Below are 11,081 nucleotides of genomic sequence, written 5' to 3'. Positions count from 1 at the left end.
TTGTTCCCTGGCCTCTGTTGTTGTCCCTGCAATTCTTTTTCTGCCAAACACGCAAGTTGGAACAATCTAGAAACACTATCGAATTCTTTGTAGTCAACTATGTTCTAAATTTCATGCCTTAACCCTCCATTGCAACCTCTTCATCCTCAATAATATCACAACGCAACATACTAATTTGTAGCTCCTAATAATATTCTTGTACAAATCTATCACCTTGGTTTAAGCACTGCAATTTCTTATGCAAATCACATTTACAAGAGGTTGGAACAAATCTGTTATTCATATCAACCTTTAAAGCATTCCATGTCGTAGGCGCTAATCCATCGATGTAAACTCTATTCCACCAGATGATTGCAAAATCTTTAAATTCACTAGTGGCTTGCCTAACTCTATGCATTTCAGGAACCAAATGAGCATTAAACTTCTGTTCGACCGTCATCTCCCAATCTAAATACTTTTCAGCATCATAAGCACCTACAAAAGATGGTATAGTAAACTTAACCTTAGCAAATGGATCATCATTAACACGTGGGTTATGTTGCTGAAAATTATTACCTCTCATACCTTGATGGTTGAAGTTCAATCGATTCTGTTGTCGTGCATCAAAGGTGTCACGTGCTTGCCTCAAAATTTCTTCATCTGCAACAGACTCCTCTTGTTCATGAGTTGCAACATGAGGATCCAGTCGACCATTGTTCGGTGATAGATTAAACAATCGATCAAAGCGTGTATTGAGTACTGCAATGCTTTCATTGAGTCGTTGCAATACGGTATTGGTTCCCGCAAGCTTCTTGTCAATGTCGTTACTAATAGTTTGCCGATGACTATCCAACAACATTGTGAGTTCTTCTCTCAAAACACACTATTTCGCATCAGATGTTTCACCTGCCATGGTTAGTAGTAGACAGAAGATAACAAAAGATAATATCCTTATCGACTACTAGGTGGTGGAGGTGGAGTCACACACTCTCAAGCGTCTTACCACGCTCTTGCAAGTGTTCTTACCATACACAGCAGTTGGCACAACTGGTGGCTGGTTCGTGATACCTTATCAGGTGCGAGTGAGATAGTTGCAAGGGGAGAAACCGTTCTGATCGAGAGAAGGTGTAGCTTGGACAGGCAATATTTAGTAGCAAAGAATAGCAATAATTGAAATCAGATTAGGAAAGCTGAATAAAAAGTCCATAGCACTCGTCACAGTTGCTGGCCCGAACACGTTCCTAAAACTAGCTCAAGCAAGCCAAAATCTATAACAGACACCAGCACAATGGAAAACAAATTCGCAATGCAAACTGATTCCTTTTTTTGAATTATCTCTCTTCTTTTGTTGCACTCTTTGCTTCTTCTCTTTTTTTCTTTCTTTTTTTTGTGAATGTGACACAAACTCAAAACTCTTCTATTGCCTTTTCTAAGACCAGTGAGGTATGTGGGTCACAAACTTTTTTTTCAGAGAGAAGGGGTATAAAGGTAATCAAAACTCTCTCTCTCTCTCTCTCTCTCTCTCTCTCTCTGAACTCTGGCTACCTCTGTTTCAGCTATAGTGGTCAGATTGGAGAAGGTGGACGACTCCGACTAAGTGATCGGATCCAAGAAGGTGGGCGGAGTGACTGGTCGGACATTGAGTGGATGGTTGGAGTGACTAGTTGGACCCCGAGTGGTTGGTCGAAGTGACTGGTCGGGCCCTGAGTGGTTGGGCGGAGTGACTGGTCGCTGGTCGGAGTGACTGGTGGGTGATCAGAGTGACTGATCAGGACCCCAAGTGAGTGGTCGAGACCCGAGGGGTGGTCAGAGTGACTGGTGGGGACCCCGATGGGACACAAACTCAGCTATAGCAGACTAGGCAAGCCGAGTAACTTGACGACTAAATTAGCAAAGACTCGACACTAGAGACTAGAACATAATGACTCGACCAGCAACAAGACACCGACGATGGACTCAAACTCAACAATGCAAAAACTAAAAATAAAATTGTGAAAGGCACAAAGTGGTTTGGACAATGGAAAACTAAGATCTAAATCTTTTTTTTTTTTTGTAGGGTAATTTTTTGGACTCTGGGTAAAGGAACTCGACGAAACAAAAAAGAGATAACTGAGATTACCTAACGGGCAACCGAGGCTCTGATACCACTTGATGCGCGTTTGCCCAATCTTCCGAAGGTAATATGATAAGTCGATTAGTAAAGTTTCAACGTTGATGATCTAAAGGCTCCGATCAGAGCCGATCAAGAATCCTCGTAACCACTACACCACTACTTCATGGTTGTCAATCGTGCAAGAACAGGTAGATACAATCTAAATATTGCTAATTACCAATGAAGCAGTCGAGTTTGGGGGTTCAACAAACCGATAAACGGTGAAACTGTATTAAATAGAATAATCTAAGCTAAACCCAAGCCTAAACTACGATGACTACTGTGTATATATACAAGGGGCATGAGGAGGTCGACCTAGGGTTGTGTAATCGTGGAGAGAGGTGTGCACAACTTGAACTCTGATTCCGACACGATTATAAAACCCGGCAGGGTTCAAAACGGTGATGCAGCAACTTATTCCTTTGACTCTGACTAAACTGTAAGGACTATTTTGTCAAGCTCATATCCATTGGAAAGGGCTTGTCGTAAGCTTTCCAGAATGTACAAGATTGTCTAAAACGAACTTCGTATGAGAGAGTTATGCCCGTTTTACTGACGTGCTGTCCTGGAACTCGACTTCGACCACGACCACGACTTCGATCACGACCACGGCTAGAGCTCAGCCTTGAGTCCGAGTAGACTTGGCCTTCGAGGAGTGACGTCCGATTAAGGTTGTGGTGCTTCTCCCACGTTCCTATGCAATAAAACATCACAATAATTTAGTAGTAATCCATCCAAGGAAACATAGACAGCAAGGAACGAGTTCAGCTGGTGGTCTAATTGTCATGCACGTGCTCTTGTAATTGGACCTTGTATAATTTAAGGATTATTTGTGGTATTGATCGTATCCAAAGGACCCATGGGCTCATCACCTTGGCTTTGGGAACCAAGGAGCACCCAGGACGCACCAGAGGCAATGGTGTGGTGCCTTTGATAGAGGTCCCAGAAGTTGCTAAAAGTTACAGGAGTCGGAAGAGAAGGAGAGAAGAACTGGAAGAACTGCTGGCTGTAGTACAATAAGAACTTATACAAGAGCATCAGATGACAGACGCCAAAATCAAAGAAGCACTTCAACAAGTAAACGGGCAGCAACAAGATGAAGAAAATGTTGTGAGACCTAGTGGTTGTCGGAGTAGTTGCGCGTCCATAGGGTTTGCAGAAGAAGAATCGGCCCGTTACCCTATGGACGACATCACAGAAAGCAAAGTGTGCAAGCTTGTCGTTCACCTTGAACATTACCACCACGGTGGCTATGGGGCAGCTCGACCAATGCATGGAAGAGAGCCAACTCCTCCACAGTCACCGCCACCGCCACCATCACCCAGAATAGAGGCAACTCCTCCCACTCTGAAGTTGCCACCAAGGGAGCCAACTCCTCCCCCTCAGAAGTCAGCACCAGTGCCACCATGAGAGGCAACTCCTCCCCCTCCGAAGTTGACAACAGCTGCACAGTCTAAGAATTTGAGTTCATCTCAGAAGTCGGCTTCATCCCAGAAGCAAAGGGCACCTAAGAAGGTGGCAGCACCTGAGAAGTTGCCTTATGAACAAACACCAGAGGAAACCAGAGTGATAGTGGATGCCAAGGTCAAGAAATTCTTTCAAAAGCCATAGCCTGAGAAGAAAAAACCAATTTGTGCAGAAACACAGAAGTTTTTCTTGAAGATGGCCAAACCTGTTGAGTGTAAGAGTAAATCAGACCACGCGCGCATCAAATGCAAGAAATACTTGAAAGAGTCTTCTATCGAATAGATACGACAAGAACATAATTTAGAAAGTGTTTTTGAAGATGCTAAAATGACAAAGGAGCAATTTCTAGACAAGTCCCTGGCACCAAAAGCAGTCGAGAGATGGCAATTTAAGTTGGGCAAACTCTTGGTCGCGCCAAACGTGTGGGACAAATTGACCTTTCAACTTCGAAAATTCCATGCATGGTACATAAAGAAGTGGCGGGATGGTAGAGAAATGTTTGAGGCCAGACATAAGGATCAAGATTTCCTTTACGGGGATGGCTCTATTTATATATTATTTGAGGAAATGTATCGACTGTACTAGCAAGATGCCCTCGACATGTCTATCTTGAGTTGTTGGACTCTGTAAGTGTCGTATACGTATAATTCACAGTATACATTCATGTATCATTGGATTGAATATCTTAACTTATTCCTTATGTAGAATGGAGGTACAAAGATGCAGGACGGAGGGTATCGACTATGTGGGATTCATCGAACCACATCATGTAAACCCGACAATGATGCAATCCGATCCAAAAGGAACCGAGGACTGTGCATTGAAGTGTATTCTGGAGCTACAATTGAAGAAATACATACTTTTGCCCTACCACTTTGGGTAGATGTTTCCCTCCATGAATGTTCTATTCTTTTTTAGTAATACATAGTTAGAAATTAGGACCAACTAACCTATGGTAACCTATGTGCAGTTATCACTGGATACTCCTTGTCATCCAGCCAGACATCAGCAAGATCATTGTTTTCGACTCACAGAATAATCCAAAAGAAACTTACCAACCTGTCATTGACTTGCTACAAAGGTAAAAGAAGACCATTTCGTTATTGCTCTTGTAATATTTGATTACACTGAATCTAAATTTACTTACGGTAATAATCACATACATGCAGAGTGTATCTAACATACATCAAGAAGAGTGCAGACACCGGCCATTCGCGAAAGAATGGATCATTAGACATAACTTTCCTTGTAGGAAGCAGGATCCAAGCAATAATTTATGTTGTTTTTATGTAATAGAATTCATGCACAGATTCGACAGAGACGTGTCGTACCACGTGGTCGATGCTGAGGTATGCGACATACATCTTGATGACTAATTTTCAGGTCCGACACGTGTTCATAAGGATTGATTTCTTCAATTGTTGAAATTGTAGCTCCTCGCACTGTCCAGAGATCGACTCATGGCCATTGAAATTATCGCACTTCAAGAACAACTTGTCGAGTTCATCAATGATCAAGTCATTAGACTAACCGGTGATTCCATGAATTTGGCTCCTCTCTCTCGTTACCTTCATCCAACAATAAAAAGCCAAGTTCAGAACCTTTCATTAGCAACAAACCTTAAACTATTTTTTCATTTTTTAATGAAATCTCACATGTATGCGGTATATATATACTGTGATAGGACTTGATCTTTTAGAAATAAAATTTATATGTGCTTATGTATATATGCTGCGATAAAACTCGACATCTCATAAATTAAATTTATATGTGTGTGTCCATAAATATACCGTATACTATTGCCAGAAACCGCCAAAATTTGAAAATACCACAGAATTGACGGCAACCGCTACATTTTGAAAATGACAGGAAATACCTATTAGTGCTGGTTGGTAAAACAAACCAGCACTGCACTGATATGTGTACCATCAGTACCGGTTTGATCTACAAACCGGTACTGATAGTGATTTTCAGTATCTGTTCTATACCTGACACCGATAGTCACGGACTATCAGTATTGAGTAATCAGTGATGAGATTTTGAAACTGATACTGTTCACTTATTTTGTAGTAGTGAAGTACAATGGAGTCCCTGCCTTCACTTAAATAAATGAGGATGGAGTGTAGGAGAGTTCTTCTTTAGGGCCGCTACAACCGATTTAGGCGAGCGTCCACACATATGGAGTCCTTCCGTATTACGACACAACTATTATTCGTACCATATGAAACCTCTTGACTTCTTTACGAACTCTTTGACAATTATATTAATTACAAAATAATTACATTGATATCAAACCAAATGACAAAAACTCAAAGCACTGCAAACCATACTTCTTCTAAGTTCCTCAACTTTTCCCTACGGGAAGCAGAACAATGCATTTCGTTCTTATTTTCATCTTAACCGAGCATCATTAATTAAATTTAAAAAAAAAATCGGCTCGACTCTTTAACCCATCAACGCAAACGCAGATACCACCATCGCGGCCGCGGTCACCCACCGTACGAGTACAGCCGGTGCGGCGTCGCCCTTGTCGGCCGTCTCATCTTCCGAACCGTCGGACGAGTCGTCACCCGTGTCGGCAGCCTTGCCCTTCTTCTTGGACGGCTCCGGCGCGGGCGCCGGCGCCTCAACGACCTTGAACAGCTCCTTGGGCTGCAGGAACTTGTTCACGGCGTACACGGCGAGAGGCTCCATGTCGCCGACTGTGGCGGTGATGCTGGAGGTGACGACCCTGGTCTGGAGCGTGACGGTCTCGCCCTTGTTCTGCACGTCGTAGCTGTAGTCCATCTTGTTCTCGCTGGCGGTGGCGAGCGTGGTGACCATGCCATTGTTAGACTTGAGCAACTGCAGCGAGAAGTAGTCCGGCACGGCGTGGTAGAGCAGGATGGCCGTCTTGGCCTTGGCCGTGAGGTTCTTGTACGTGGCCGAGAACGCTGCGACGGCGGAGTCGACAGGGCAGAAGAGCGTGAGCCCGTTGTCCTTGGTCTCGTTGACGGCGCGGAACACATCAGCGTTGGCGGAGAGGAGGGACACGAAGGACTTGCAGTACTTCTTGGAGAGGAGCTCGACGAGGTCGACGGGCGCCGGCGGCGGGACGGGGGCCTCAGCCTCCGCAGAGGAGATGATGGAGCTCACCTGCAGCACGGCGATGTCGTAGGGGTACTCCTTGATGGACTTCACGTACCGGGACGGCTTCGCGCTGTCGTCGGCGTCCTCCGTCATGAAGTTGACCTTGCCGTCCTTGCGGGTGATGTTCACGTAGCCCGACATGCCCGACGCCGACCCGGTGGCCTAATCACGTCGAGGGCACCAATATGCACATGTCAGCAGAAATGTAAACAGGTCGAAAGTTCATATGAGACCATGGTAAATTGAATCTCAGATTGAAATTTGAAATGGAGATTAAATTTCAAAGCACCTTCCAAATATTTTGTTAAAAATCTTTCGTGTTGATTTCAGTTTCAAACTAAATTAGCTCTCGTGATTGCATCGAAATTATGGTCTGCCGTTCTCTCGCTCCCAAGACTAACTATGACCAGTTAGAGAACAGCTGAGACATGTTTTTTTTTCTTATCACGATTGGGAGGTGTCAACAACTACTATAACTTAATTTTTGGTACCGAGGTACGGATTTTTGTTAGTTTTGCAGGTATAATTTAATGATATCTCGTTGTACCTCCCAAATACCGTAAAAGCACTCTTTCATGTATCAATTGAAATTTTGAAAAGTTTCTATTTATGATTAAAGGAGAAGTTTGCTATACCAAACATACAAGGAGCAAATTACGTCTTAATACCAAACATATATCTCTCTCACGATGATTGCATCTAAATTATAGTCCTGATTTGTGATGACTACTCCGTCATTGCTGTTCTTTTTTTATGGTTGGACTGCATGTGTCCCGAAAATCAATAATGCATTTAGGTTTGGATATAGGAAGTAACGAGTTTGCTAAAGTTGACAGCAACTGGATTCATCAAATTCCAAGCCTACCAACCATCCCTATCGGTGAATCAGAACGACGTGTCTGGCTGAGTTTTCCAGGCCCACTGGACTCTGCTTTAGTGACATGGCAACTAACAACATGTGGATTTTCTTACTACATGACACAAATTCCAAATCAATCATGAAGGGCATGAAAGGTATTCCTTTGTAGTGGAAAAAATGTTTTGTTCTGCATGTCGACACAGTTCCTTAATCGCAAGATTTAGGAAAAAGAAATTATATTTGGTCCCTTAACTTTTGTTGCGGTTTAATATTCACCCCCAACTCTAATACCGTTTCAAATCCATCATTCAACTAACAAAACCATATCAAATCGCATCCCAAGGGTGGTTTTGAAAGCGGTTTTGGTTGAGTTGGTGGACATATCATCAAATGTGATGTGTCATCCTCCACTAAACAGTTGACCCATAGGTAAATAGATAGACCATTTGTCTTCCTCTCCCTCTAGATCTCGCGTATATCCCCTCTTCTATCTCTTCACTTCTACCACCCCTCTCCTTTCTGGCTTGGCCAGTTTCTTTTATCATATATCTATTAAACCTTATAATATTATGATATTATTTTATCATACATTTAATTATTGATATCCAATCAGGGTGCACCTTGGTTCACATGCAGATTTTCTATTATAATTTCTGATATATGACCATATGATGTATAGACAATGATGTGCCCAAAATAACTATACTAACCGACAATTGTACCATAATTCTTAGACAATGTGCACATCTTTTGCTCTTGACATCAAAGTCATCGAAGATTGGATCATGTGATCTCTAGGAATGGCCCAGGTGCCCATGTCCACTAAGGCCATCTTTTGGATTCTAGTTATAAAACCGGCTTTTGATTCTCATAATCACTTTTCAGAATCACCTTCAAACAGGCTTTTGATTCTAAATCAAAAGCTGAAACATACAGGCTGATTCTGGAAAGCGACTATGAGAATCAAAAACTGGTTTTTTAACTAGAATCCAAAAACTGGTTCGAAGGTGTTTTTTGATTCTGAGTGGTGATGTTCTGAGGTTGACAATTGGGTATTATGTATATTATACACTGCATTCACTTCAAAAGCTAATCTCACAATCAGCTTCGGAAGAAATAACTTTTTAAAATTCACAATCCAAAATCAGTTTTCTCAAACAAGCTTTAAGGATATAAGCACTCAGGCCGATCCTATATGACAATTAAACGTAGTATGCCATTACTGCTATAAGAGTGTGATGATGACACAATGAGATATGTAACAACTGATAAATTAATAATCAGACACATCTACCATGTCCAGTTGAGCAACATAGGCAATTATTGTGCAGTTGCAACTGTGTGCTGAACTGCTGATATACCTGGAACATGGACGAGGCTGCGGTGGAGCCGTGGGAGAGCTTCTTGAGCTTCTTGTCGCCGTAGTAGTCGACAAGGATGTGCAGGGAGAGGATGTGCCGGATTGTCTGTAGCGAGTAGTGGTCCAGAGCCGACATCGCCGAGTTGTCGACGACCAGCACGGTGATTGTCTGCCGCCGGTTGATGTCGTACGCTAGCCGCGTCTTGGACATCATCTCGTTGAACTTGGAGAACTCCTTGTACGGCGCTAGGAGTTTGGTGATGTTATACTTGGTTGCCGCCACCGGCGCCGGGGCCAGTGCCACAATCGCCACAGCAGCAAATGCCATGGACAGGAGGATGGCCGGTCGGCTTTTCGCCATTGCCGACGAAGCAGTAGACAGTAGCTATGGAGATGCTAGCTAGAGACTAGAGAGAGAAAGGCTTGGGAAAAGAGATTGAGAAGTGTGAGTGAGCGAGAGGGGAGGGAGGCATAAGTGCGTATATGTATGGGCATGAAAGGGAGAAGGTTGGTGGGTCGCTGTGTAGACGCGGCCTGCGGGCATGAAGACGTTGGAGTTATTCACGCACGCAGCGGCCACTCCGGTGGTCTGTCGACGTCGATGCTATTCTTAATTTGGTCTGTTCTTCGGTTTAAGGTTTTTTTTTTTTTGAGGTTTTGGGAACCTAGAGGTTTGTTGGAGGCAAACCGACAATTTTCTGACCAACTGTTGGGGCATCAAGCTTTCGTTTAATACGATTCCCAAAAAGAAAAGCTCTCGTTTAATACGTTAGGAGAAAATGGGCTTTCCCATTCAGATTTCTGGTATCCTTTATTTGTTATATATACTTGAATGTTCAGTATCTTTTGCTTAGTCCCTCAATCCATAAATATATGAGGATTTAGAAAGCAACAGCTAAACTTCTCGAGCTTTGATCACCTATATACAGAAGGTAACACTACTAAAAAAATTATTTGTACAGACAGTTCAGAACCCCATGCGAAACGTTTTTCTAAACTATCTGTACAAAAGAGCCTGTACAAATTAGATTTCTACAGACAAGTTTTGAACTATCTGTACACATGATTTGTATAGACGGCTCCACATACAGACGGCTCCACTAAGGAGCCGTCTATATTATGGAATATCACAAACGGTTTGAATCTTCGAGTCGTCTGTAATATAGTAATAATATAGACAACTCCAATAACGAGCCATCTGTGCATAGAATATCAGAGACAGCTCATAATTTAGAGCTGTCTGTGATATTCCATAGTACAAATGGCTCTTGAAGCCGTCTGTACTATGATAGTACAGACGGCTCGAAACTTTGAGTCGTCTATGAACTAGGAATACCCGCCGTCTGTTGTGCATTTGTATAGATAGTTGTATTCCCATAATCATATGTACATTCATATATACATTTTTGAATTTATATATTACTGAATTTACAACTAACATATCAACAACAAATCATTCACACAACATATCATTTGCATTGAAACAACAACATAGATCATTTGCATTCAAACTCTATACACATAGTAGATCGAATATATACATTCAATGTCACAAAGTCACACATATTATTCAAAGTCATACACATAAATAGAAGTAAAATGTCAATATTACAAAACTTCACAATATTTGAAAAGCATTCTTCATTCTTCATTATTGAGTCAATCACGTGCCTGACAATATATAAACCAACAAATTAGCTTCAGCGCACTGAATTAAAATGCAGTAATAAGTTCATTTGCTTCATTTTCTATATCATTAGCAAAGGTATAATACATCAATAAACTACAAGATGCGAGCACTTTCAATATATTGAGATAACCAGCTTCTGTTGAGATTACAAACTATTGGAGTAAGGGATTGTCTTGCCCCAACAAGTATGGCTAGAGTTTCTTCTAAGTGGGAGACTCAAGCTTGGAGATGAAGTTTGAGAGGAAGGAACACCACGAATGTATTGATCGTAAAGATATGGACTGGGCTAGGGGGAGTATCATAGGAAAACTTTGTGATTTTGCTCCTCCGTGCTGTGTTGAGCGTCTTCTCCTGCTCGGACAACCATGACCCCTTATTTATAGGATTGGGCATAGCTTAGCATGCAAGTTACCGCTATATGCAAAATATCCAGGATAAGACCGAG

At 42.3% G+C, this 11,081-nt stretch overlaps 1 protein-coding gene across 1 annotated transcript; it reads right to left on the bottom strand.

Moving 5' to 3' along the window:
- Nucleotides 1-5,834: 5,834 nt before the first annotated feature.
- LOC133902430 (fasciclin-like arabinogalactan protein 2) lies at nt 5,835-9,452 on the bottom strand. Its single transcript, XM_062344016.1, has 2 exons — nt 8,948-9,452; nt 5,835-6,889 (listed from the first exon to the last, which is right to left on the bottom strand). Exons 1-2 carry the CDS (start codon nt 9,305-9,307, stop codon nt 6,044-6,046), a joined length of 1,206 nt encoding a protein of 401 aa, XP_062200000.1. The 5' UTR covers nt 9,308-9,452; the 3' UTR covers nt 5,835-6,043.
- Between the last annotated feature and the right edge of the window lie 1,629 nt (nt 9,453-11,081).

The sequence above is a fragment of the Phragmites australis genome, chromosome 20 (genome assembly GCF_958298935.1).
Source record: "Phragmites australis chromosome 20, lpPhrAust1.1, whole genome shotgun sequence".
Classification (NCBI taxonomy): Eukaryota; Viridiplantae; Streptophyta; class Magnoliopsida; order Poales; family Poaceae; genus Phragmites; species Phragmites australis.
The sequence above is the reverse complement of the archived record's forward strand: the minus strand, read 5'-3'. Positions and strand labels throughout refer to the sequence as shown.